The 27,581-nt window shown below is 59.7% G+C and overlaps 1 protein-coding gene across 11 annotated transcripts; it reads left to right on the top strand.

Moving 5' to 3' along the window:
• Window positions 1-27,534, top strand: Tcf7 (transcription factor 7). 11 transcript variants are annotated; one of them, XM_087194961.1, is made up of 12 exons: window positions 1-469; window positions 587-653; window positions 1,099-1,223; window positions 18,374-18,482; window positions 19,265-19,355; window positions 20,850-20,942; window positions 21,864-21,983; window positions 22,592-22,754; window positions 22,852-22,959; window positions 23,433-23,481; window positions 24,584-24,656; window positions 25,945-27,534. In XM_087194961.1, the coding sequence occupies exons 1-12, from the start codon at window positions 17-19 to the stop codon at window positions 26,240-26,242; spliced, it is 1,749 nt and encodes a 582-aa protein (XP_087051087.1). In that variant the 5' UTR covers window positions 1-16; the 3' UTR covers window positions 26,243-27,534. The 11 variants fall into 11 exon arrangements, with proteins under 11 accessions (XP_087051087.1, XP_021096850.2, XP_021096864.2 ...); XM_021241191.2 differs by lacking the exon at window positions 24,584-24,656 and adding an exon at window positions 21,339-21,416; XM_021241205.2 differs by lacking the exon at window positions 24,584-24,656 and adding an exon at window positions 21,339-21,416 and having other exon boundaries at window positions 25,922-27,534.
• Window positions 27,535-27,581: the final 47 nt, after the last annotated feature.

Raw genomic sequence — 27,581 nt, 5'->3', positions numbered from 1 at the left:
GCCGGCGGCGCCTTTGATGTTGCGACCCGCCAGCTCCCGGAGCCGCTCAGCCCGGCGCCCTCGGCCCGCCCGCGCCCACAGCCCGCCCAGGCGGAGTCGGCCTGCGCTCCGCCTGCCGCGCTCCGGGCTCGGAGGTCCCGACTCCGGGCTCGCCGCCTCCCGGGCCGGCTCGGCGCCCCGCACTCCCGGTTCCCCGCGCTCCCGGCGCCCCGCCGAGCGCACCATGCCGCAGCTGGACTCGGGCGGCGCGGGCGGCGGCGACGACCTGGGCGCGCCCGATGAGCTGCTGGCCTTCCAGGACGAGGGCGAGGAGCAGGACGACAAGAGCCGCGACAGCACCGCGGGCCCCGAGCGCGACCTGGCCGAGCTCAAGTCGTCGCTCGTGAACGAGTCCGAGGGCGCGGCCGGGGGCGCAGGGGCCCGGGAGGCCGGGGGCGCAGCGAGCGGCGAGGCCGAGGTCGGGCCCGAGGTGAGAGCCTGCGAGCCCCTCGGCGGGCCCGGGGGACCGGGGCCGGGTCCGGGTACCCCCGCCCGCCCCGCCCAGCCCGCCCCGGCCGGCCCCTCACGGCCCTCTGGTCTCCCGCAGGCTCTCGGGCGGGAGCACAGTTCGCAGAGACTCTTCGGCGACAAACTTCCAGAGTCGCTGGAGGACGGTGAGTTTCCGCTCCCCGACCCACGGCAGCCCGCCGCGGCGTGGAGGGCGGCGGGGTGGGGATGGGGGGGCGGGTTTCCCGGGCGCCGCCGGCTCGAGTCACTTCCGGTGCCCTGACCTTTATAGGAGTAAACAGACCCCCGCCGTCTCCGCCTCCCCTCCTGCCCAGGTGACTGACTGCAGAATCCCCTGCTCTGAGGAGAAAGCTGGCCGAGGTTCTTTGGCTGGAGGGCAGGGTAGGAGCCGAATCAGAGCTGCCTGAGGGACGCAGGGTCCGTCCCCCCCCCCCCGCCCCCAGAACTTGGCCCTGGGGCCAGCCCGTCCCCTATCAAGTCTCTAACTTGAAGGGGACCCTTTGGCGATTCTTATTTTTCTCTCTAGAGCAGACAGCCTTCAGCCCGAGCAGCTGCCCGGGCTGGTGTCTGACCCAGCTGTGGTTTTTCCAGGCCTGAAGGCCCCGGAGTGCGCCAGCGGCATGTACAAAGAGACCGTCTACTCCGCCTTCAATCTGCTCATGCACTACCCGGCCCCCTCGGGCGCAGGGCAGCACCCCCAGCCGCAGCCCCCGCTGGTAAGTGGCCCATCGGGTGCCTGGTGTCTCTGACCAGGTAGGTGAGGCATGGGCAGGAAGTGACTTTTGCCTAGAAGGAAACAGGAGAATTCTGTGCTGCCCCCCACCTCCAGTGGGTTCTGAACCGAAAAGGAGAACTTTGCTGAAGGAAGGAGGGGCTGCTGGGTGCAGGCCCTGTCCTGTTGCTGGGGTCTTCTGCAGACACTTCTGAGCTAGGACCACCTCCATCCTGAGGGTGGTGTGCCCAGTGTGCTCCGAGCTCCAGCTGGCTTTCTCCCCGGAGGCCACTGCTGCAGTGTTGGAGGGATGGGCAGGTCATGGCTGTGCAGGAGAAGCACTGCCCAGTGCACGGTGCCCTTGTTGGCACGAGTGTGACCTCGCCCAGGAAGGGTCCTGCACACCAAGTAGGTTCCGAGGAGGCTGGCTTGGTCTCAGGAGAGTCCGAAGGGTTTCAGAGATGTGCTACAGAGAAGCGGGATCAGTGAGGGACCACCTTAATGATTTTGTGAGTTTGATCTTTTTAAGTACCCAGAGTTTTGAAAAGAGTTCATGATCGTCACCCACTGTGCTTTCTGCTCTCTGGTACAAATAAAGTATGAAGAATGAGTCAGGCGTGGTGGCACACACCTGTAAGCCCAGCACCCAAGAGGCTGAGGCAGGAGGATCACAGTGAGATTGAGGCCAGACTGAGATACATAGCGAGTTCGTGGCCAACCTGAACTATGTATAGTGAGACCCTGTCTCAAAAAAAAGCCCCCAAACATATGAAGAGCTTATTCCGAGTGCTCTGAAGCAGTCTAGCTGTACTTTTTTATTAAAATAATTCATACGAGTGGTTCAGGCTGTCGTTGGTATGAGGGTGCATGGAAGGCTAGAGGTCTCTGAGATGGCCGGGCATGGGGAGGCCGCAGGCCAGAGGCTTGTGCGCCCGCCCGGAGCGGGAGAGCTGGCTGCAGGCTGTTTCAGACCGAGAGTGCGGAGGGTGGTTCTGGGAGCTGTCTTCTGCGGAAGCCGTTCGGAGGTGGCTCTTCAGGGCCCCGGATGGAGAACCTGGTAGCCGGCTGACTAGGAAGGAGCGCCTTGCCTCTTGGACAGTGTGAGCGTGGTGGCTGGGGGCCAGCCTGCCGGCTCTGCTCTGAGTGGCTTGGTACCTGAGGCACTTCCCTTCTGGCCAGGCCTGTGGGACCGGGCTTGGTCCCAGCCTTGCCCCCTAAAGCAGCCACTTTCCAGAGGCCTGCACCCCACACTAGCCGGTGCTTCCTCAGGGGTTTGGGATCCCCTGCCGGGTGTAGACCTTGGAGCTGGGGCCACCTGACATAACCCTGCCCTTCTGAGCCGCAGACAGGGCAGGCACTGCTTGGTGTGGACCAGGGTCACCGTGGTAACTGACTAGACCAAGGGCCTAGGCCTGAGGACCCACCGGGCAGGACCGGCGCCTGTGAGCACACAGCAGTTCAGGAGGAAGCAGTGGGGCCAAGCGCCTCCCAGCTCAGGCAGGTGGCGGGAGAGTGTCCAGACCAGGGAGGACCTCCTGGTGCCATGAGGGTGCGAGAGACAGGGCCATTCGGTGTCCTTTGACCGCACTGGTCAAAGAGCGGGCAAGTGATGGACTCACAATCGGGTCAACACACTCACCTGGCCCGGGCCATGTATTTGTCAGCTTTGGGGTCTCGCTTGAGCTGCAGCAGACGCATGTCTGTGTCCCACCCTCTCCTGCCCTCGCCACCCAGCTACTAGTGCCCTCACTGCCAGCTGCGGGGACTCGGGAGGGTGCTCTGCCACTGCCTTTCTGTGCCCTGGCTTCCGTCTCTCTGCGGGCCGGGGGACCAGGGTGTATGCAGGGGGCGGTGCCTCAGTGACCCTGGGTGAGGGAGAGGGAAGGGAATTTGGGCAGCATCATTCAGCAAACCCGATACTTACAAAATATAGCAAGTGAAAGTCATTTCTTACACTACACGAAGAGTTGTGTGGATGTTTCAAGTTGTGGTTGGGTTTTTTGTTATTTTGCAGTTCTGGGGATTGACCCCAGGGCCCTCACAATGAGCTACATCCTCAGTCCTGTTTTTCTAATTTTTTAGAAATTTTTGAGACAGTCATTAAGTTGCTCTTGCTGGGCTCAAACCTACATTCCTCCTGCCTCAGTCTCCCGGAGTGCCGGGATTACAGGCATGTGCCACCGTGTCCAGCTGTGTGGTTGGGTTTTAAAAATCAAAGAGGATTGACCTGTGTTTTGGAAACACGTTTATCATCTGATTCCAGGTTTATGTGTCTGGATCCAGGGAGACCCTCTGACAGCAAGCCAGCCGGGAGCCCCTTGAAAAATCTCTAGGAGAAACTGCCTTGGGAAGTTTTTTCCAAAGCTAGTCCTGTGTCAGCTCCTTTGTCAGTAATGAACAGACAATGCACTTTCCAGCCCTCACTAGGCCCCTCACTCTTGCCCTTTCCCAAGGCATCAGGTGGTCAGCTCTCGTGCTGAGATGCTCACGAGCAATCACTGGACCTCCCTGGACAGCAGGGGACCCACGCCAGAGACCTTCTCTGCTCCTGTGTGGGTCTCATGCCCATGTGCCTACCACACTGGAGAGTCCCAAACAGGCCGACTCAGACTAGCCAGGAGGAATGACCTAAATGCCTAGCTCACAGCCAGCTACCACGGGTAGAGAGATTCTGTTCCCAAAAGATTGCTTTTGTGGTACTGAAACTTCTTTTAAGCTTTGTTTGGAGATGGGGAGATTAGGTCAAAGTTTATTCTATGACTGGTATTTTCTAGGCATCTAATGTAGGCTTGTCGGCCGTTCCAGGCACGGACCAGTAACCGTTGCTTGTTTTGCTTTGTTTTCTCTGCTCTGAGACCCAGGACTGGGTAGGGTTAGAGCAAGAGGGTAGTGAGCTAGCCTCAGGCTGGACTCTAGGGGGATTCTGGGATGAGTAAAGGTATCATCGCTTCGGGAAACATGGACTATTGGATGTGCCACACTGTCAGTCTGGTTATAGCCGAAAGGGATACGAAGCAGCATGGCTTCGTAGCCCCTTCCACAGACTCCACTTGGAGTCTGGCCTGGAAGGATGCTGAGTCTTTTGGCATTTAGATGCAGTATGCAGAATAGACAGATCCATAGAGACAGTAGATGGGTGGCGGCATCGGGCTGAGGGAAGAGGAGAGCGGGGAGCGACTGCTGGTGGCTATGGGGTTCCTTTTCGGGGTGACGAATACACTCTGGAATCAGGTAGTGGTGATGGTTGCACAATCTTACGAATACACTAGAAGCCACTGAGTAGGATACTGTAAAATGTTGCGTTTAGTGGTATGTGAATTGCTGAGGTTTTTGGCCATTGCAGAGGGCTGGGGCCATACGTCTGTGTCCCTGAGCCCCATACCATCTGGTACCTGGGCAGGCCCCCACCAGGGGTTACGTGGCAGGTCCAGCGTGAGAAGCCTGAGGAGGCAGTGGATTCCCACCTGGGCGGGCCCCTGCTCATCGGGCTCACCTCTGAGTCCTCAGATTGCGTCCAGGTGAGGACCGTGTGAGCGAGCCCTAGGGGAGCCGGAGGCATGGGTATGAGCAAGACTCAAGCGGTGGAGGAGGGAAGGAAGTGCCGCGGACACGTGGCCCCTGCAGGGAGCTGTGCAGCAGCACCACTCACCCTCCTGAGAACGGTGGGTGTGAGGGTAGGGTGGGGTAGCCGGGCCAGCCCAGGTTGGGGGGAAGCTAGCCAGGATGGAGTGGCACCAGGCTGCTGCTCGGCTGTGGGCATCTGGAGGAGCGGAACCAGGCCCTGCCTCTGGGGGACCGATGAGGACCTGAACCCAGCCCTGGGAGTGTACGTCGAAGAAGGTCCCTCTGGGGGCTTCCTGGGTGGGCCAGGGCGGGCTGAGCAGCTCCCTGAAGGCTGCAGATTGTCTGACGGAGGCAGAGCGAGAGGGGACAGGTGTGCACCTGGGCTTCCCTCCACATGCACCCCGGGCCTTCCCTCCCCACTGCCGTCAGCAGCCCCAGGCCCAGGCCATCTCTGTGACTCACCCACATGGCAGCAAGGGCCGCCTCTGTGGCCCCACCTTGATCCACGATCCAGGCAACACAGAGCTCCAAAGGGGTCCTTCGGCAACATAAAGCAGGTCTCGTCTCTCACCTGATTGATTCCGCCAGGTCCCCATTGCTCTGGGAGCAAAGTGCAAACCACTCACCACAGCCCGAGTGTCTGATGGGCCAGCCCTCCAGCTGCACCCTTGTCACCTGCACCATCCCTTCCCTCCCTCCAGTAGCTACTCAGTGTCCTTGTGGTTCTGCACCTCGAAAGTTCTTCCCGCCTCGGGACCTTTGCATGTGATCAATCCCTTCTTCCTTGCTGTCTGGGCTCTGCTGGGCCCAGTGGTCAGCTTCCATCTCGGGTCCCATCTGGACAGAGGGCAGTGTCCCTGTTGTGGGCTGGAGGGGTCTGGTGACCCCTGTATAGAGGTCCCCTACTTGCTGCCCAGCCTCACCCAGGACCTGGGGGCGGTGGGGTTGTCCCTAGGGCCAGGTTGGGAACCACACCTCTCCACCCTAAAAACCCCTTCACACCACCCCAAGATTTTTCTGAAAGGCTTCCCTTCCTCTGCCATATAAAGCCTTTTAAACAAGATGTGAAGAATTTAAGCTGCTTTGAAAAAGAAAAAGCAGGGGGAAGAGCCTGGTGGGCATTAGCACCCAACCGTTCAGACCTTTCTTCCCCTCTGTGGTGCAGCCCCACCCCTCCACGGGGCCCGTGCACAATGTCATTATTTGGCCCCTCTGCGGCCTTCGCCCACTTTGCAAACCCTTCCATAGCTCGCATTTGGATTATCTTCCTTACACATAACATCCAAAGACAATTAGGGGTCAGGAGGGAGGAGGAGCCAGGCGAGGGGGCACACTCCTGGAGTCCCAGCACTTGGGGACACCGAGGCAGGATTCCAAGTTTGAGCCCAGACTGGGTAACATGGTGACTGTAGTGGGGCCATGTCTCAAGATGTTAAAAAAGAGTACTCGGAATGTAGCTCAGTGCGAACCCTGGACTCAATCCCCAGTACTGCCAGAAAAAAAGAGAAAAAGTAGGAAGACCCAGGGTGTTGTGCGTCCTGTGGCCAGTTCAGAGTAGGTTCTGAACCTCCTAGTGGTTCCCCACCCTTGAGGTGTCTGAGCAGGACCGCCTCGGAGTTTGCCTTTGTTGCTCTGTATTTGTGGTGGGCAGTGGGCTTCGGGTTATTTGGACTTGAGTCTCTTCCCCGACTCAGAGCTATGTGGGCTCGCTGTGGTACAGGACGGTCTGCAGCTCCTCTCCAGGTGGAAGAGCACCCGGGAGCAAGCCCAGCTGCAGGCCCTGAGAGCCAGGGAGGAATGGCTGCAGCCCGAGGGCCGCCTGCAGTCCCGGAAGAGCTGTTCCGATGGCTCACTAGGGCGGGGCGTTCCCAGGGCCTGGGCCGGGCAACCCAGGGTGCTTCCCTGCCCTTCCGGGGTTCCATCGAGCCTATGGCCACACCAGCAAGAGGCCCTTCCTCCCAGCCCTGCCGGCCTCTCCAGCTGGGGCTGAGGGGGCCCTTCTAGGGCTCCTAGACCACAGCTCGGCCCTGGCCTGCACAGGAAGGGAGCTGAGCTGAGCTGAGCTCGGGACTCCAGGGGTGCCTGCTTCAGGGCCCAGCGCTGCGTGGGTCCGGCTGGCTCAGGGCTGGGCCGGGAGGCTCCCTCAGAGCAGGGCAAGCTGCAGCCCCTCAGCCTCCGAGGGCTGCTGCGGTCCCAAAGCCATAGAGTCACACCCCTCACACCTTGTGACTGGTGCTTCCTGCCACTGTGTACAAACAAGGCTCCGTTGGAGGAAGCAGGTGTTTTATCAGGGTCACAGGGGCACCCCCCCACCCCCAGCCATACAGCACAGGGATGCGCCAGGAGCAGCCCCGTCCCACAAGGGGCAGTGAGGCCCGGTCAGGGGAGGCACTGGTGCAAGGCCCATTAGAGGAGTGCGAGGAGGGAAGGCATTTAGTCAGGAAGATCCTGCCTCTACTCCTGCAGCTGCCCTCCTAGGCTGGGTAGCCCTGGGAAGGTCAGCTCACCCCTGGGCCTGTTTCCTCATCTGAATATATTCGAAGTTGCTGGCACTGCAGAGGTGCCGCATGAATAGCAGCTTCTGCTGGAGGACTAAGATTGTGTGAGGCTGCAAGGAGCTTGCATGCTCCCAGAGCTCAGGCAGACTGGAGCCCTGGCCACCACCCCCGACAGCAGCCAGCTCCCCTGGGGCAGTGCCGCTGGCCCACAGCCTCGGACACTGGGCTGGGCCACGACGCAGAGCACACTGCCTGAGCCTTGTGCCGTCGCCTGTTCTGCACAGATGGTTGGCTGCTTTGTGTGTTCACTGGGGCCCCAAGTCTGCTCGAGTTAAGGGCCTCAGGGGTCCAGAGAGGCCTAGGTGCAGCCAGGGGGCTCCCACGGGGAGCCGCACAGAGGAGTGTGGAGGTCACACCAGGCAGACACAGCCAAGCAAGTGAGGAGAGGGTAGACATGAGTGTGCCCCGTCACCGGAGGGCAGACCTGGGCCCAGGGTCCCGGGGGGGTGAGGGGAGGCCAGGGAAGGACCAGCACCAAGTGCCAGGCGTGAGACCCTGCCGCCTTCTGGGACAGGGAGTGGCTGGCGGGCACATGCAGCATGCTGGCCTTCAGGAAGGGCACGGCGGTACCCGCCACAGATGGTTTCTGTTGGACGTGGAGGACTGCAGCAGGGGGAGCAGCAGCTGGGGCAGCGTGGACGCTGGGAGGGAGGGAGGAGACCCAAGGATGCTGGTCCAGCAAGGCGAGCCCTGCTCCAAGGCGGCAGCTGCAGTTCCCTTGATTTTACTGAGGCAGGGGCTTGGCCCACTGCTTACTGAGGGCTCACCCCAGGGCTCAACGGCAGCTTGCGCGGGTCCTGCGGCCTGGGTGTGGACTGCACCCCTGAGCAGCGTTCCTCTAGCAGGGATCTGAGCAGGGGAGTCTGAGAACGCAGGGCATTTGTAGCTGCTCCTAAGGTTTGCTGCCCCATCTGGATGCCGGTTTTGCTGGGGTTTGGACCTGGGAGCCCTCCCCTTCACAGGTGCGGCCCACATGGGCGTGCGTGTTCCTGCCAGCGGTGTGCAGCCTGGGTGGGTTTGGCGTCAGAGGGTTGGAACCGGGGCCTCTCTTGGCTCAGCCCTGTGGGTAGAGGGTGCCTGCCTCTTGCTGGATAGGGGCCTTGGCCTGGGGTAGAGCTAGGAGGAGTGGGAGGCTGCCACAGCCGCCTCTCCCACCCATGGAGACCGCCTGCCTGGGCTGCACCCACAGACTCCGCTTCAGAGCCCAGCGCCAGCCTAGTGACACAGCCTTCCCTCTTCGGCCCTGACTCCAGGGCCAGAACTCCCTGGAGATGAGAGGAAGCAGACACACCGCCAAGTAAGCTCCTCCTCACCCCTTTCACCCTCCCGTTCACACTAGCAGCTCTGCTCCAAGGGCAGGAGCCGTCTGGGCCCCACTGCCTGTGCGCCTGCAGCAGAGGCCCCAGGGCGCAGCGGGCGTGGCCTTGGGATTAACCTGGTTGGGGCTCCCCCACCTCCCAGTCTGAGCAAGCCTGGGTGCTAGGGGGTCAGATCACCCTCATTCCGGTTTCCCACGGAGTAGAGGAAGCTATATCCTCCCCGCTCTGTGAGCTTTGCAGACCCGCCAGCCTCTCTCAGGCTCAGTGTCCACCCGACGGTGCGTGGCTCCCTGGCTGAGCAAGGCCCCAGGGTCCAGGACACAGCTGGCAGGAGAGGCAGGCCCGGGTTGGGAGGGCGGACCTCAGGTGGGCTTTGCTGGGTACCTCGAGCACTGGGGGCCGGGCTCTCCCTCAGGCCAGGAGCCCTGGAGAGGGAGGCACAGGTGAGGAGCCGGGGCTGAGCAACTCTGACCTGGCTCGTGACAGTGGGTCCAGCCTCCTGGCCTGCTGGGCCGCCATCTGAAACGCATTACTGATGCTTCGTAAACTCCCCATCATTCGGCCACATGAAAGCCTGGCTCCTAAAAATAGCCTCTCCCAGAGGACGCCCCGCATTGGCGGGGCTCAGCTGACCTCAGCACACACGGCCACCACCATGCCGCCTGCCTCTCACCAGGGAGCCGGACTGGCAGGGCCACACCCACCCTCCCAGTGTGGGCAGCCCCTGCCTGAGGCTGCTTCATCTGGGCACGTCTCCCCCAGCTGGTTAGAGCTTCAGGCTGGAGGCCTGACCAGGGACGGTGTCCGGAGGCAGGAGGAGGTACGGGGGTGTGGTAGTGGCCTTAGGGCCATTCCCAGCTGTGTCCATGCCTGGCAGCCAGTGGCACCACCCTGAGGCCAGCACGGGAAGGAGGACTGGACCAGACTGGCCTCTGTGGCCCTGTCAGGTGGGGACAGCAGGGCCAGTGTGCTGGGCCAGGCCGGGTCCTGGTGTTGGCGAGAGCCCTCGAGCAGGAAGGCCTCCAAGCTGCTGCTGACTTCACCCTGCCTTGTGTGGTTCCCTCTCCCTATGGTCTCTGTGACCAACTGCAAACCACTCTTTTCCCTAAAAATAAACATGCTTATGGGATTGGGGGAAGCTTTGTAGCTATCAAAGGAAAATAATAGGGTGTTTAAGAAAATTACATTGCGTTTTAAATAACCAGCATGAAAGTCATTAAGTTTGAAGTTTCATTCAAATCAGATGGCTCTGTGGCTGGCCTGGTGGCCAGGCAGGCGGAGGGTGGGTGGTGGGTGGGCCCTGGCAGCCTGTGCAGAGCTCCGAGGCGCTGGCTACAGCAGTGAGGTCTCAGCCGGGCATCGAGGGGTCAAGGCGAGGCTGGCCACTCGGTGTGTGCCTGGCTGTGGCAGCCACCCAGAGCTTGCTGGCTGGCTTTGAAGCAGTGTGCGGCCCTGGGAGCCACCCAGCTGTGGTAGGCAACCCTATGGGCAGGCGTGTGGGCCCGGACGAGGCGGGGAGAGCTGAGACCACAGACGTTGGTGACCATGTTGGGGTGAGCTTTCGGGGATGGTAGTTTGGAGCGGAACAAGCTGAAGAGCATCCACAGGGCCTAGGCCATGTCTGTCCCTTTCACCCCTAATTTCTTGGTGCCCACACAGTAAATGCTCAGTAAACCGCTGTTGAAAGAACAGCGTCATAGCTCAGGGGTCCACAACTTCCCAGTGCTGTTCTGCAGATGGGGCATCTGAGGCTCAGAGAGGTTCCCTGGCAAGAGTCAGGTCATGGGTCTCTTGCCCCAAATCCCACGCCCCTGGCTGCACCCTCTGCTGTGGGGCTGGGAGCTGAGCTTTGGCCTCTCCCGCTGCTGGGTTCATGGTTGGATCCGCTGGAGTCCTCTGGCCCAGGGAAAGACTCGTTGGCCTCTTGCGGGCCCCCCTGAGGGGGAAGTCCTCCTAACTCTGGGCCTCGTCAAGGCCCCTTTCATTCTTGGACATCCGGCAAGGTCAGGGCTCCCAGGGCCACGAGGGCCACGTTTCTTGGTTGGGAGCTCCGGACCTCCAGACGAAAGGTCGCGTGGAGTGTGCTCATGCCCTGTACGATGGACTCAGGTGTGCGGCGAGACAGGATGGTCAGGAACTGTGGTGCGCATCCTTCCTTGCTCAGCCCGCAGCTCGGTGTTGGACTTCTTGGGCCGATGCCTCTTTCTGTGTGGTCTGGGGTTGGGCTGCAGGGTTTCCTAGCCCTGAGTCACTGGGAGTGGGTGAAGAGAGGGGGCGGAGGGAGTCCCAGGGCCCCTCCTGCCAGCCCCACACGGCCATTCCGAGAGCGGTTCCTCTGTGCTGCTCCCTTGCCTCCCACCTCTTGCTCTGCTCATTGCGGGCCTGCTGGACAGCGAGCTGGCCTGATGGTGACCAGGCGGCGCTCCGCAGGAAGCTGAGGACCAGCAGCCCTGGCCTGGCACAAAGCTGCCTTTCCTGAAAAGCCACTGTCTAGGGACATGCTTGCTTTTGTCTTTTTTTCCTTTTGTTCTATTTTGCTCTGTTTTGTTCAGTTTGTGCTCTAATTAAGCACAAAAACAGTATTAGTAGACACAAGTATTAACTTATTTAATCCTCACCCCAGCCCATGTGATAATGGACGTTGTACAGATGGGGACCCCCAGGCGTGCAGAGACCTCCCTCGCAAGTGCTGGCGCGAGGATCTGAACCAGGCGTCTCGCGTGCCTGGCTCCTCCTGCTGCCACACTGCACAGGCATCGTGTGTTCCTCTTACATGCAGCTGGTCCGAGTGGCTCCCTGCTCCTTGGCCGGAGTCTGGGACTCGCTTCCCCCCATATCTGCTCACTGTGGCCCCAAGTGCAGATGTGTAGGAGCTGTGTGGCGGGGTCTGTGAACTCCCTAACTCAGTCTCCGAGGGTCCTTGTCACACGGCTGCCCTGTCCTCTCTCTCCACACCGGGCTGAGGGGCTGTGGTGGGAGCAGTCTGGGGTCAGGAGCCTGGAGTCTCATCTTTTCCATAGCTTAGCTTGTTTTCCTGTGGATCAACTGCTAGACTGAGTCCACACCGGTCCCCAATCCCGGGGGCCTTGGCTGGTGGCAGCCTCGAGGGTCACGTGAGCAAGTTCCCTGGCATGTCCTCGGGCAGCCAGGCCATGCCAAGGCCCTGCAGGCCTCCTGAGTGCCTCCTCTCGGGCTGACTGGAGGGAGCTGGGTGAGAACACAGGTCTGCGGCTGAGGGCTGAGCAGAGACCTCCACTTCCTCCGCCCCACCCTCCACTCTCCCACGGCCAAGCCCTCGATGACCGGCACCCTCCTCAGCCCAGGCCTGGGCTTCCAGCCCTGGCCCATCTTGCCATCTGCACATGGATGGCAGTACCAGGCCCCACAGGAGACACGACCTCTCAGGTTCCTGTTAGTTGGGTGCGACTAGAAGGAACGTCGCTTCCTGTGAGGACTGGGTAGGGGGGCCTTGTGTCCAAGCCCTGTTGCTGGCCAGCTCACTTCCCGGAAGTCCCTGCCGGGGTGCTCCAGCACAAGTGTGCCTGTGAGGCCTGGCTGAACGTAAACTGCCCCACCAAGAACCCTAAAGGATGAGAATCAATCCAGATTTGTCACTGAGACCTTGGGTGCGTCGTTTACGTCCTGGTGCATCTCCTTTCTCATCTGAAGTCTGCGTGCACACACACAGCGGCTGGGGCGACAGCGGGGTGCCGGTGCCAGGTGGAACACAGTGGACCACGGCATTTGAGAGGGGTCCCTGGAGCTGTCTCTGTGCCTCTGCTGTTCTCTTCCCGCCTTTTCTGCCAAGCCCAGGGATACAAAGCCTCTACTCTGCATCACAGCCTCTCCCTCTGCTAAGGTGAGGCTGGCCCGCCCTGGTCCACGGGGGGCTCCTGGACTGCCGGGTGCTGAGGAGGAGCTGTGTGAGTGACTGCCAGGCTTTGGGGATGCCCAGCCCAGGCTGCCGCAGTCCCCAGCAGCGCTGAAGTGTCAGCCCGCAGCTCAGCTGCAGCAGCTCCCGGAAGCTTGTATTTTCCTCCGAAAACATCCTGTCCTGAGGGGCGTTCACCTCAGAGAGGAGGAAGGGAAATGCAAGTAAACGAATGCACAGAAACCATGAGAGGCCGTAGGCCAGGCCCCTGAGCTAGGGCTCAGCTAGCTCCGAGGGTGCCGCAGGGCTGGGCCGGCTTGCAGCAGCCCTGTGGTTTGACAGGGACGCTAGTCCTCACCTCCATGGCGGCAGCCCCGCTGTCTGACGTCGAGGTCAGGTAGCTGTGCACTGGCCACTTGTAGGACCTGGCTGCTCTGTAGCCATGGGACTGGCTTTGTTGCCGGCAGGTGGGACTAGTGTGGCCCAGCCGTGCCCTTGCCCTTCCAGCTCGGCGGGCTACTCAGCCACGCTCTGTGCTCCATGGTGAGCGCGCGGCACAAGGTGTCCGCGCGCTGGGGGCGAGAGGCTTGCAGCCTGTCCTCGGGAGAGCACGGTGTCCTGGGCAGAGGTGAGAGCACACAGGGCTCTCCCGCCTGGCTCTCGGCCCCCTCGGTGCCTCTGCAGAGCAGGGCCTGTGAGAGCTCCCAGATCCCCACCTGTCAGGTGCGTCCCTTGGCGGGGGCGGTGTCCCGGGGGCGGTGTCCCAGGGCCGCCTCCTGGGAAGTTCACCCGTCAATTCCAGCCCTGGGGAGCAGCCCACTCAGCCGTTCCAGGGCTCTGAAGCACCACTGGCACTGCCTAGGGGCTGACAGGCCTGAACTGCCCTGCATGCCTGCCGGGCTAGGAGACAGATCCAGCCAGGGCCTAGAGCCTGGCTCCCGGGAGTACAGGGAAGAGAAATGAGATCTGGAAGGGTCCTCTGAGGGACCCGATGCCCCAGCACAGGCATCAAACAGAGGTACCGAGTGCCAGCCCATTCTGACTGGGCCATGGGCTCTCCGGTGTCGGGTAGGACGTCTCTGCTGAAGTGGTCTCAGCTTCTCCCAGCCCTCAAACATGCTGCTGTGACCTTGGGCCAGCCCCGGCCAGAGCACTTCACCCAGTGCTGCCACGTTCTCCCTGAACACTGCTCACCCTGAGCCCGTGCCGCATGCTGCTGGAGAGGGAGCCTTGAGGGCCCGGCTGTAATTCCTGCAGTGGAACAATTCAGGGCACAGTGACACCAGGGAGGGCGAGAGGCAGACAGGCAGGCTCCGACAGTGTGGTGGGGTCTGTGCTGTAGCAGGGAGGGCAGGCGTAGTACGGACCCTCCCAGGACGTGAGGGCAGGAGAGGCCTCGGCCAGGAGGAAGCCCATTTATATGGAGCCTGAGTGATGCGTGGGAATTATGGGAATTGGCCTAGCCGAGTGGGGGAGACCGCTCCAGGCGGAGGGCACAGCATCGCCCTTGGCGCCATCACGCTCCTGGGCTGCAGCACAGAGCAGGTGGGGAGAGCTGAGAGCCTAAAGAGGCTGGCACGGATGGGGGAGGGCCACGCGACACAGGTGACTTTCTCACCTTCCAAGCCTCGCTTGCCACGTGTGGGAGATGTGGACAGTGCCTTCCTTGAATGGGTTGTCACGTGTGGCATTTATATTTCTCAGCTTCACTGCTCGGCCCCTGGCAAACAGCACAGTAACCATGGCGACGGCCCACCTGTGCTGTCAGTGTCTGCCCCAGAAGGAGCAGGAGGCCCGTCTGGGGTTCCTTCCTTGGGCTTCTCCCCAGGGGCCTCTCCCCAGCTGTGGAGCAGGCATTAGGAACCACCTTTGGCCCAGGGGACCTGAAGTCGCAGCCGAGTGGGTAGGGCAGGCTCGAGGATTCCAGAGGCCTGGCTTCCGAAAGTCTGTAGCGAACACCTGCTGGGCTGGAGATGACCAGCAAGCCCACTGCCCGCTGGGCTACAGTGCCCAGGTCGGCCTGTGCCTGCCAGGCTGGCGGCACCCCCACCCCGGCGCAGACCTCTCCAGGGAGGTGACCCAGGTTCGGATCAGGAGCCCACCTGGCACAGGGCAGGAGGAAGCGCAGAACGCTGGGGAGGCAAGCAAGAGAAAAGATGGGTAAAGGCATGGAAGTAGTGAAGAGCTGGGTGCCTGGGAAGAGGAGTTGGCCCACGTGGCTGGGTGCAGTGGCAGGCAGGGGGACACGCCCAGGGCCTTAGGGACCATGTTAAGTGGTCATTGCCAGGTATGGCCACAACCTTATAGAAGCCCTGACCGCCGGGCTGCAGAAGGAGACGGGACATTCTTCTGCCATAGCCACGGGCCTTTCTAGTGGAGTGGTGGCATCCCAGCTCTGCCACTTCCTCGCTGTGTGACCTTGTGCTTTAGTTTTCCCATCTCCAATGCGAATAGTAACTACCTTATACACCACAGGTTTTGTGGGAGGGTCTGGCCTAAACTGTGCGTAGTAAGCACTCACCTACTGTTAGCGATGCTGTTTCGGCCTCAGACCTTTGGCCCAGCACTTGGTGGGCACTCAGTCACAGCTGGCCGATTCTGTGCCCGCAGGTCCTGGGGTGCGTGTGCTCCTGGCACCGTCCCTGTCCTGCCAGCAGGAGGGGAGGCCTGGGGAGGCCAGGCTGGGCCTCAAATGCTCCTTCACCCCAAACCCCAGAGGAAATGGCAACTTTCTTCACTGGGAAAGTGTTGTGGGGCTCAGAAGTGTGGGGGTTTTCAGTCAACCGTCAGAGGCGAGGGAGTTTCTCCGCCTGGCCTGGCGGTGGTGGCGGTGGCAGTGGCAGGGGCTCTCAGCTTGCACACCGCCTGTGAGCAGCGGGATGCTGCGGTCTGCTCTGCAGGGAAAATGCAGACTGTGTTTATTTTTCACCTGAGCCTGCAGGAAGTGGGGCGACGGCAGGAGGGGGAGCGGCCCGGCCAGGCCCTTGCGTGCTCCCTTCTGAGCAGAAGAGAGCGCCCTCCCAAGTCCCTCATCACATGTCGTCGTCGCTGGCCCTGCCCTGGCCCCTTCCTGAAAAGCAGGAAGGCACTGGAGCACCAGAGGGAGGAATTAATTCCACCGGCTAACGAAAGCGTGGGGCAGAGGCGCCCTTCAGGCCGTGCACTCTAGTTGGTGCGGGGATGGGCCTGGGAGCAGGAGCATCAGGAGCACCTCCCCTGGAGCCAGGCAGTCCCCGGGCCCGGGGCCGGAGGGGCACCTGTCCTGGGGTGCCACAGGCTGGTGCGGAGGCCTGATGGAGGACGGGGCCGCTCTCACTGCAGCATGCCGTGCTCCCTGCCAGGCGGCTGTTAGGCCCTTTGCCCCAGTGAGCAGGGCGGCTGTGCTGCTGAGGCGCCCCGGGCGGTGGGGACCCCTCAGCTGCCTCTTTCCCTGGGGCTGGGCAGTCACCCTCAGGCAGAGGGAGGGCACAGGCACTAGGCTCGGCCTCCGGCAACCCCACCTTGTCGTCTGGGAAGCCAGCCTTGTGCTGGGGCCCTGGAGCGGGACGTTCCGCTGGCCAAGGGGGCAAAGGGCCCTGTGCCAGGTGACTCCCCCGGCCAGCACGGAGGGGCCGGGGAGGGGAGGAAGGCTGACGTGGGAAGGGCTGGCGAGCCCTCACCGCCACGCGGAGCCCTGGCTACCCATGGGCCTCCTGCTGCCGGTGGGTCCTCTGCCCCGCCCCTTCTCTGCCTGAGCCCCACTTCTGTGGGTTCCCTGCAGGCTGTTTAATGGGGCTTTTCCCTAGTTCCTGAGGAAGGCTGGAAAACAGGAGGAGCCCCTTGCCCTACCTGCTGCTCGGCCCACACGTCCATCCGCAGCAGGCTGGGCCATGCTGTGACCTGGGGCTCAGGTGGCAAAGCCGGACCACGCCAGGCTCAGCTCAGTGGGAGGGGCCGCTCTGGCACCCTTCTGGCAGGCGTGTGCGCCGGGGCTTCCTGGCCAGGGCTGCCACCCCCAGGTTAGGGTGGCTTTCGGACGAACCTCACAGAGCTCCCCTCGCTGCCTTGGAGCCACTCTGGGTAGAGTGGAGACCCCGGGGCTGTCTCCCGAGAACCGGCCCCTTGGTCCCCAGGCCCTGCTCCCTCTGCAAGCTGGGCTGGCCTCGTTGGCCCTGAGAGGAAAAAGCCAGGGCCAGGAAAGCAGCTAGGCAGAAAGTCAAAGGTTCTGACTTGGATGTGTTGAGTTGGAGTGCATTTTAGACCTCCAAGCAGAGCTGAACAGGGATTTGGAGAGAGTAGTTTCTAGGACAAGTCGGGGCTGAGGGAAAAACACACAAAAAAACCATGGAGTCATCAGATGAAGATGTTTAAAGCTAAAGCTTAGGAGATGATGAGAATGAGGAGCCAGCTCCGGGGCCAAGAAGCAGCCTGTCAAGCTGGAGGGAAAGGAAGCAAGTATGGCATTCAGAAAGCAAGTGAAGAGACTTGGTTTCAAGGAGACAGAAATAATTTGCTGATGCTGCCAAAATGTTGGGTGAAATGAAACCAGAACTGACCACTGAGTCCAGCATCATGGAAGTTGCCGGGACCTCTCCAGGGTCACCCGTGGGGGGCGCAGGGCAGCGCTGTCTGGCTGAGGTGAAGGGAGAGGAGAGCTGAGGACTGGGGGCGGGAACAGGGACAGCCAGGTGTGCGGGGTTTGTGCAGGGAAGCAGGACGTGGCGGCAGCTGGTGTGGGGTGTAGTGCTGGCACGGTGCCCGGCCTGTGGGCGCCATGTGTCCACACAGCCCGAGCCCCTCCCGCCCATTTCTCTCCCTTGCTAGCCACTTAGAAACACAACTCCTGTCTCCTAGGGACAGAGAAGTCTGGGGAAGGGCCCACCTTAGAGCTGGGAAGGGTGTCAGACCAGGGCCACTGTTGAGTGGGAGGGAAGGAGCCCATGCCCATGTGGGAGCGCCATGTCCTGGCGACAGGGGCTCTGTCCTCACCCTGGACTCCCAGGGCACCTGTGCTCGGCTCCATGCATCCCCCAAAGTCTGAAGGAACCTGGCTAAGTTCACCCAGGGGGAATCTCAACCGGGAGCACAGGCCACACACCCCACCATCATCTGACCCCGAGATGTTCCGTTTCTTCCGGACCTGGGCCAGAGGTCACTCCCGTGCTCTCAGCCAGTAGCCAGCTTTCCTGGGTGGGAAGCCGAGCCTCACTGTCGATGTCTCCAGAGCCCTGGTCTGCACTGAGCACACACACAGCCGGGCCAAGGCCTGGCAGTGACGCCCCTGGTCGGGTTGGTGGGGAGCCCTCTTCCTGGCCTGCTGACTGAGTCATCTCGGGATGGAGAGCCAACCAACTTGTGTGAAAGTGAGTCTGGCTGTGCTGAGGAAACCGGAAGAGCAGGGGCTGGGCACCCTGGCGCTGCAGGGAGCCTGGCCTACCTCCCGAGTCGGGGCAGAGCGGGCCCTGCCCTAGTCTAACACATCCAGTTAGGGGTGCGGTGGGACGGGGTCAGATTCAGGAAGCCCAGTCTTGGGGCTGGAGGAGGAAAGCTCCAGAGCCTGCCGTCTGTGGCTGCTAGCTGTGAGCAGCCCTGTAGATAAGTCACTGGACCTTAGGGAAACGGGCATCTCTGCTACCAAAAGGCCAAGAAGACCTCCCTGGACAAGAGAGACATGCTTTGCTGGAGTGCCCAGGAAGACCAAGGGGCTCTGGGGAGGCGGGACTGCTTGAGCCGAGGGCCTAGTGGACAGGAAGGCCTGGCACAGGGCGGACGGAGTGCTGCCCCCATGCCTGCAGCTCTGCCTTTGCCCCAGGCCTCCTCCCTCAGGGCTCCCCACGCTCACCCCACCTCCTCTTGTTTTCAGCACAAGGCCAGCCAACCCCCCCACAGCGTCCCCCAACTCTCTCCTCTCTACGAACATTTCAGCAGCCCACACCCCACGCAGGCCCCTGTGGACATCAGCCAGAAACAAGGTATGGGCCGGGGATAGGAAGGGGCTGAGGAGACCAGAGGCTGGAGGCCAAGGTTCTGGCCTCTGAGATAAGGTAGCTGGGCCCCTTCTACAACAGGAGGCCTGGGGCTGTGCAAACCCAAGGCTCGAAGAAGACGCCAGAAAGATCAGCTAGGGAGTCTAGGGTACCAGGGGCTGGGGGAGGTGGTGCCGGGCCAAATGACGGCTGCATGTCGAGGTGACCCCATAGCATGAGCAGCATCCCAGCACGGCTAACTACAGACCTGGTAGCTCTTCCCTCCCACAGTGAGAAATGGAAAGTGGTGGTTGTGATGGCTGATTCACCTCAGTCTCAGCTAAAGTCATTCTGAAATCCACCACTGTCAGCTGTGGGAAACCTGCTGATTCAAGCCAGGCCCGGGTGGAGCACTGGCTCTCCAGGCCAGCTCCTTCCTGCCCAGGGCCTGCCTCCTGCCCCAAAGCCAGACTGACCCCAGGAGGGTCCCCAGTGCAGTGTAGCAGTGGACCTGAGTGACCCCAACTCTTGACTGCTAGCCAGCCGGTGTCCTTGTGCAGCTCACCCAGTCCCTGTGTCCTTGGTTCCCTTGCCTGTCAGACAGCCACTGTTCCTACTTCAGGATGGCCTGGAACAAGCAAGTTCATGCCTGACCTCCAGCAAAGGGAGGAAGGGTCTTAGGAGTTCCCTGTAGATGGCTCTAGGACACAGTAACTGCTAAAGTCACCCCACACACAGCCCAAGGCCAGCCTGCCCCTTACCTGGTGCCTGGTTCCTTTCCACTGCAGGAGTTCACAGGCCCCTACAGACTCCTGACCTCTCCAGCTTCTACTCTCTGACCTCAGGCAGCATGGGACAGCTGCCCCACACTGTGAGCTGGTGAGTGCAGACCCCATGGGGAAAGTGCTGGGTGGAGCTGCACCTGTCCTTCCATGTTCATCTCTGTGCTGTGCGCCCTGTGACCAGTTCTGTACACGTCACACAGGGAGGCGGGCAGCCCTGCCCCAACCTGGCTCTCAACTAGGGGTTCTTGTGGCCCCCTGGCCTGTGGGCATTCTGCAGGCAGCTTAACACACTTCCTCTAGGGAGGCAGGAGAGCTGAAGGTTGGTCCCAGCTCTGGAGGACCCAAACTCTCCCTCCTGGGAGAACTCTGGGCTGATCAGGGTCCACCTGAGCCAGGAGTATACGAGGAAGGTAGGCCAGAGAAAGCGCTGCTTCTCGGCTTCCCAGGGAGCAGGGCATGCGTCCACTGGCCTCAGTGCTGGTTAAGGAGCTGCTTAAGGAGCAGAGTCCCTTTGGTGCCCGCCTGAGTAACCAGCCTGCTTGGTCGGTCTGCTAAGGCACAGCCAGGAGAAGGCAGGCAGAATCCCCAAGTCGCAGGCCTGACTGGGCTCACGGTCTATCCTCGGCGAGAACTGGGCCTAGCGGGCAAGCTGGCCTTTCGCTCACCAACCACAGCATGACCTGGCAGGTGTCCAGCCGCTCGAGGCTGGGGCAGCCACCTAGCAGCAGAGAAGGCCAGAGGCTCTGCCAGGGCCCACCAGCCCCTCTGCACTTTACCCATGTCCAGCACTCTTCCATTTCCAGATTCTCTGAACAAAGCTCCATTCTAGATACAAGTCAGGAGTGCTCCTAGGATCAAGGTGAGGCAAGTGCTCAGAGCCCAGCCCTGTGGGGCCTGGCCACAGCTCTACGGAAGCAGATCTCTGGCCAGCCTTTTTAGGGGCCTACAGGCCAGAAGCCCCAAAGCCCAACAGACTTGGGCCTGGAGGGAGGCACGGCGGGGGGGGCTGTGTTCTGGCTTCCAGGAGAAAAGTTGGGGTACTTTAGCCTTCTTTGCACTGCCTTCTATGCAGGCAGGGTTCTGAGCAGAAGCACAGCTAAGGATTCTTAGGTTCCCGCCCTCTGAGAACTGTGCCTAGCGAGTGACCCAGGGGAGAAGCAGGCAGCTACAGGCACTGTTAGCCTTGCTTTGGGAACTGTAGGAGCCCCAGGGGCACTCATCCAGCTTGGGACCTCTGGGCTCGGAGGAAAAACCGTCACTTAGCCAAGCAAGACTCAGGATAAGGACAAGTTGAAACGGGCAAAGTGGGAACGTGAAGGCCTTAGGACAGGTACCAACCCGGTATTGTCAAGGAAACTCAGGAGGCTTAGCTGGGTCCCAGGAGAAAGCTGCCACCTCCACCCCTTGAGCACCATTCAAGCCTGCAGAGGAAACGCTAGCAGCACAAGCTGCCCCCTGGTGGCAGATGCTCAGAACACACTGGCGCGATCCCAGCTGAGGCCGAGGGTCAGGCCAAGCAAGGTGTGAAAGTCCTTCTCCACGTCTGGCTCACAGCCAGACTGCTAACAGCTGTCTCTCCCAACCACAGGCCCAGCCCTCCTCTCTACCCCCTGTCCCCTTCCTGCGGATATAGACAGCACTTCCCTGCCCCCACCGCAGCCCCTGGCGCCCCCTACCCCAGGTGAGTCCCCTACGCCTGCAGCCAGGCTCCTGCTTCCTGTTGCCCAGGCTTCAGTGCCCACACAAGGCCACGCGCAGGCTAGTGCTTACCGTGTTAGTCGTCTGTCCATCTGTCCGTCTGTCATCCTGCAGCCCCCTGCCGCCCTGTGCCTGAGAATGAAGCTAGGAGTGTGAGAGGCCTAGCCCAGGCAGCAGAGCACCACCGGGCAGCCAAGACAGCAATGCGCACAAGGCTCAGTCCCTGTGCAGATGTCTGTGCACTCGCCTGTCGCACCTCCCCTTTACCTAAGCGTTCCCGCGCCTGTGCACGCAAAGGGCAGAGTGGTCTCCAAGAGCAGCAAGAAGTGAGGTGGGAGGCGAGTGTGCGTGTGTTTCCTCATTTAGCTCCTTCCCTCAGGGACAGACCTGGTGCCTGGCACGCAGCAGCAAGGAACTCAGCAGGCATTTCCAGCCCTCCTGGAGGTCACAGCCCAGGGTAGGAGGTTTACACACAGCGCCAGTAGCTAAACAGCCACATGGGTAATGAGGGGGCCCTGAGGAGACCCCAAGCAGGCTTGCTAGTCGGAAGAAAGCCTTGTGGGAAGGATCAGATTTCCTGAGAAAGGGGCAAAAGGGAGCAGCAGCAGTTGGGGCTGGCTGGGGCAGGAGAGGCGGGAAGCAGAGGGTAGAGAGGAGGCTGAAAAGTCAGCAGGGATGCTCAGGCAGTGCCGTGCCAGCCCCAGAGAGGCCTAGGTTTGACTCCGGCAGTGGGAAATGTGGCAGCACAGACGAGGATCGGCCTCCGTATTTGTATCTGTGCACTCGTGTCCGGGCCACCGGGGTGCATATTTGCTCACCTGCACCCTTGTGTGGTGTGCAGGGCCTTGTCCGGAGATCTGGCCTGCAATTTTGGGCTCAGTGTCGACTCGCCTCCCACCTCTAGGTTCACCCACCCGTCCCTGATGCTGGGCTCTGGTGTACCTGGTCACCCAGCAGCCATCCCCCACCCAGCCATCGTGCCTTCCTCAGGGAAGCAGGACTTGCAGCCGTATGACCGCAGCCTGTAAGTGCGCACACGCAAAGGGAGGAGGGCAGCAAGATGTGGGATGGGCAGGGACGCAGGTGCTGGTCAGCCAGGATACACACCTTCCGACAGGCCCGGGGCCTGCTGCCTGGTGGCTCCAGGGCTGTCCTTGGGCTCTGACTACTGACCACTTCTTTGTTTTTTGGTACCGGGGATTGAACTCAGGACCTTGCAAGGCAGGCGGTGACCACTGAGCTAAATCCTGGGCCCTGACCACTGTTTTAATCCTCAGAAGCAGGACGGGTGGGTCGGGTGAGGAACAAAGATTTTATTTGAGCCAAGATGGGAGGGGCTGAGAAGGCCTTACACGTGTGCTTTTTCCACCTGGCTGTAAAAGTACTCCTATCAGAACAGTTACTTAGCTTTCTGCTCACTCATTTGGAACAGTTAAAAAAACAATTCCAGGGCCGGGGATTTAGCTCGGTGCCGCCGCCTGCCCTGCAAGCGCAAGGACCTGAGTTCGATCCCCGGTACCAAAAAAACAAACAAGATTCCAGTCACAAAACTAGTATCGTGCATGTGTGTGGAGGAGGAGTGGTGGGATTAGGGAAGGAGCCCTTCCAAGCAGCTGGGTATTTGCCTCTCAGGAAGACCCAGGCAGAATCCAAGGCAGAGAAGGAGGCTAAGAAGCCAACCATCAAGAAGCCCCTCAATGCGTTCATGCTGTACATGAAGGAGATGAGAGCCAAGGTCATTGCAGAGTGCACACTCAAGGAGAGCGCTGCTATCAACCAGATCCTGGGTCGCAGGGTGAGGCCACGGCCCAGTGGGCTGGCAGGGACAGCCCCATCCTCTTCACCCTAATGGCTCCCCTGATGTACCCCGTCTGCCCCCTTCCTCCTAACAGTGGCATGCACTGTCTCGGGAAGAGCAGGCCAAGTATTATGAGCTGGCCCGCAAGGAAAGGCAGCTGCACATGCAGCTGTACCCAGGCTGGTCAGCGCGGGACAACTACGTGAGTGCCCAGACACACAGCAGGGGTGGGGCGGGGCACCTTGGAGATACCATACCTTACCCAGGCCACATTCTGGGCAGGGAAACAGAAATACTGTCCTGACATCACAGGGGCCTCCCATGGCTAGCTCAGAAGAGGCAAGCCAGGGAAGTGCCCCTCAAAGGAAGCCCACACTGTTTTCCACGCCGCAGTCCATTTACACAGGCTGCTGCCCAGTACTTAGCTGGGGCACATGGGGAAGAAGGGGCCTAGAAATGTCTTTCCAATCAGTTTAGGAGACCACACTGGGAGAGGGACCAGCTCACAAATGTACCCCACAGTAGCCTAGCAATAACTGCAATCAAGAAACACCAGGGACTTAAAGTAGGACGACTCTAGGCCAGGAACCCCACGAGCAGTCGGGGAGGCCAGCAGGCTGCAAAGCCCAGCGTGTATTTCCCAGATCTAAATATTCCTCCCTTTGTTCCCCACAGGGGAAGAAGAAGAGGCGCTCGAGGGAGAAGCACCAGGAATCCACCACAGGTGAGGCCTTGCCTCCGGAGGAGCAGAGGCTGCTCCCCACACCCCCATTTCAAGACCAGCCCTGCTGGCCACTCGCGGCCTCTGAAAACAAGCCCTGCACCTCACAAATCCAGTGTCCATGCAAGAAAAGCTGTACTGAGTCCCTTGCATGACCAGCGGAAGCTGACTCATTTGGCAGGTGCTGGCTGTGTCCCTGCCACCTTTGCCAGCCCTGTTCACAGCTGGCCTCTCCCAGAGAAGTTAGGGAGTAACTTTGTGGCTCCACACAGAACTACAGTGCACACTGGCTAGGCCTACTGAGATGCGGAGCAGGAGCAGGCTGCAAGGCCCAGCTGTCACACCTGCTGGCTGGTACCTGGTGGTTTCTCCATCACCACTTCATCTCCTACCATTTTTCAGGGGAATTCAAAGCACTCTGTGTCGAGGATCAGGGGAGCCCATAAGCTGCTGTAGGGCTTCCTGTGAGCAAATTCCTGCTTCCAACTCTGCTGATTCAGACTCTACACCCATGACTCTTAGTTGTGCTAGCCCAATCCTAGCTTGCAGCTTTGCTTCGCAGACAGCAGGGCAGAGTCCCAAGTCCCATTTCTGAGGGTAAGAATGGTTCCTCCTTTCCGTCTGGAAATAACTGTCAGAAGCTGTGGCCTTGTGTTAGCCCTTGCAGTAAGATGGGTCAGAAAGGTGGGACAGTGGCAAGAATGAAGAAAAACTGGACAAAATAGGCAGTTGGGGAGGCAATAGACGGCTCCAGAGCAGCGAAGACTAGTTTGCCAAGACCTTCCCCCCTAAGCTCTTCTGCAGCCCTCCAAGCCACACCGAGGAATAGCCTGAGGGTCCCTCTCCAATCTTCCCATCCTGCCATTCTTCCCACTCCGCTGCCCAGCAGGGTACTCACCTTTCCTGATACCTTGCTGTAGGCCCTAGGGCTCCCACTGGGGCTGGCTGTGCCCTGGAGAGGTCACTCTGCCTGTGGGGGCTGTGGGGTGTCTGTAACTGGCTAACACTGATGTCACCTCTTCTTTCTGGGCCCTGCTCTGCCCCGCTGCCTGCCTGCCTACTCGCCCTCTGCCCTGCTCTGCCTCTCTGGCATGGCTGTAAGCAGACCCTGGCTCACCTAAGAAATGCCGTGCTCGCTTTGGCCTCAACCAGCAGACGGATTGGTGTGGTCCGTGCAGGTGGGTTTGTCCCCACCATCATTCTCCCTGTGCTTTAAGCTGCTTCCCTGACTGCACATGTTCTGCTGGGCCTGCAGCCCCCTCCTCAGCCCCTCAACCCCTAGCACACCCAGGAGATAGGGGAACCTATGCCCTAAGAACGTGAGTGAGCACTGAACATAGCTTGAAGGGAAAATCACTTGGGTCTAGGTAGGAGGAGTACAAACTTAAACGAGTGCGAACTTAAAACAGCTGCCTCCAGTGCCAGCCAGGCCTAGCAGGTCCTCAGAAAAATCTCACTTGTCACTCACGTAGCCTGACCCCTGCTTCCAGCCTTGAGCATCACGGCCTGCCAGCTTCTCCACTTCATGGTGGAATCCCTGCCTTTACAGCCCTGAGCCCTTAAATCTGAGGTTAACAAGAGGATGACATCAGAGAACCAGTTAAATAACCTGGATGCCGGCAGTATCTTGTGCCTACTGAGACCAGAGTGGGTGGGAGAGAAGCAGAGGTACCCTGGGGTACCTCAGCCAGAGGGCTGTGAAGCACCAAAAAATACACCAAAATGGTGTATTTTACAGAAAATACCTGTGGGTATGAAAAGATTTACCTGCCAAGTGGTTGAAGTTGCCTCGTTTAGGTTTCGGACTGGGCCTAGCAGGGCCAGGGCTGAGAAACTGCAGTGACTAAGGTCAGTAGCTCTGAAGAACATGTGTCAAGCCCCTCCAAAGGAGGACTTGGTTGTGGGGCAAGGAATAAAGTGTGCAGTATGCACACAGTGGGAAGCAACCATGTCCTCAGAGGCCCTATCCCGTCCACGTTCCATACTACTCAAAAGACCAATGTGACCCACAGCACTCTAGGGTGGTAACGGATGAGCCACACTGTCCATTTCTTCTTCCCTTAGCCCAGCTCCAATGACTGGGACTGCTCATCCACAAAGTCATAGGCATTGCAGCCCCTTGTTTTAATCCAGATCTTGCAAGCCTCATGGATCCTGCAGGTCTGAGCCCCACAAACACAGGAAGCAAAAGTTTAGACACTGGATGCCAGGAAAACAAGCAGCCCACAGGCCTAGGCTCCCCGTGCCACCTTGCGGATGTTCTGGGAACTGCACCTCCCATAGTCTGGGCCAAGCCCTGTGGGGCTGTGGGACTGACTCGGACCTGAAGGCACAGGCATGGCACCCAAGTCCTGGGGAGAGGGGCAAGAGGTCAGCCAGGCCTGTGCAAGGAAAGCATTTTTCGGTTGTGGTGTATGACTATGAATTCACCCTCTGTTTACAGATAACTCTCTTCACTATTCCTAGGAGGAAAAAGAAATGCACTCGGTACTTACCCGGAGAAGGCCGCTGCCCCAGCCCCGTTCCTTCCGATGACAGTGCTCTAGGCTGCCCCAGGTCCCCAGGTCCCCAGGACTCGCCCTCATACCTCCTGCTGCCCCACTTCCCCACAGAACTGCTTGCTAGCCCTGTGGACCCTGCACCAACATCCCCAGGTCTTTCCGCTGCCCTCAGCCTCCCAGCCCTTGGACCCCCACAGGGCCCCTACAGCATCCTGCAGAGCACACAAGTTCAGCAACAGGAGTCTCAGAGACAGGCAGCCTAGCACATGCAGGACACTGGGCCTCCTCCAGGGGCACAGCCCCAGCCCTGAGAGGAGGCGGCAGAGGCCCTGTTAACCTCAGCATCCAGGCCAAGAGGTTGAACAACTGCCTGAATCTGAGGTCATCAATTTAAACACTCAAGTGGTGATCAAGTCTGTCCCCATGTCATCTCATTAAGGACATCCTGGTGACTACGGCAACCTGCATCTAGGGGTTTTTTTGTTTAACAACTTGTCTTTGATAGTCAGATACCCCTGCCTCCCCTGCTTTTCTGCTGTAGGTCATAGATGGACTGGATGGAGCCCAGCTACCTTCTCTACCAGTGGCTCTGTCCCCTCTGCCATACCCTCCCCATACCAGACCCTTCATGGACCAAGAATGACCTCGTTTATCAAATGTGAGCAAGGCAACAACCACAAAGCTCAAAAAGACAACAGTTCTCCAGGGCCTGGAGAAGCTATATACAGGACACCAGCCGCAATCCATAAGCTGGACTAGAGGGAAGCCTCTGACCATGTTCTCAGGGATTTGCATGAGGAAGAGGGCATGGAGTAAGTTTAGTCCTACCAGCAAGGCAACAGGAACAGTCTGACACTCTCCTGTCAGGCAAGTGTGGATGGTGGCTCTACTTGAGATTACTGGGAAATGTTTCCTGAGAAACCCAGCAGCCTAAAAAGCTGTGATAGCAAGGCCCCAGGCAATGAGAGACAGGAAGCTTAGTTTCAATAGGTGGACAAAGTCCTAGCCCAACTCCAGTGTGCATCCCTCCCTTACAGCGCTTTCTGTTTCATTTCCAGCTTAGTGTGGATGGAGCCAGCTCTTGGGCAGCTGAGGGCAAACCTCAGGTTTCCAACAGCCACCTATCCAGCATCCAGACCAGTCAGCTTCAGTTTTCCTATGGGGCTGCAGGCAGAAGGACCAGTGCAACTAAGGCAAGGAGTCCAGAAACCTCTAGTGGTGGGCACAGGTTTTTACCACAGCCTACTTTCCCATTTTGAGCCAAGCTTCAACCCTGAGCCTTGAAAAACAAGTCTTTTTAATTTAATGGTTTTGTGTTTTTTTGCCTCCTCACTGTACATAACCTGAAGCCAAAGGAAAAGGGCTCTGTTTTCACACATGCCCTTCAATAAAAGCCTTTAGTCCCCACGCAGAATCCAAAGTTCACATATTCTAGTGTAGTGTTGTAACAAATCTTAGAAACATGGATCAATGTAGCGAAGTATTTTTATACTGTTAATGCATTATCATAGAAAAAATTTTTTTAAATATGAAAATAAAAGATACTTTTTATTGGGTTTGTTTCAAAGCCTGATCTTGAAGAACAAGCTGTTTCAGTAACAG

Source organism: Heterocephalus glaber, unplaced genomic scaffold (assembly GCF_053883595.1).
Source record: "Heterocephalus glaber isolate CG9 unplaced genomic scaffold, H.glaber_assembly_v1.0 deba00001606, whole genome shotgun sequence".
Taxonomy (NCBI): Eukaryota; Metazoa; Chordata; class Mammalia; order Rodentia; family Bathyergidae; genus Heterocephalus; species Heterocephalus glaber.
Note: the sequence above shows the minus strand (reverse complement) of the source record. Positions and strands in the feature narration are given on the sequence as shown.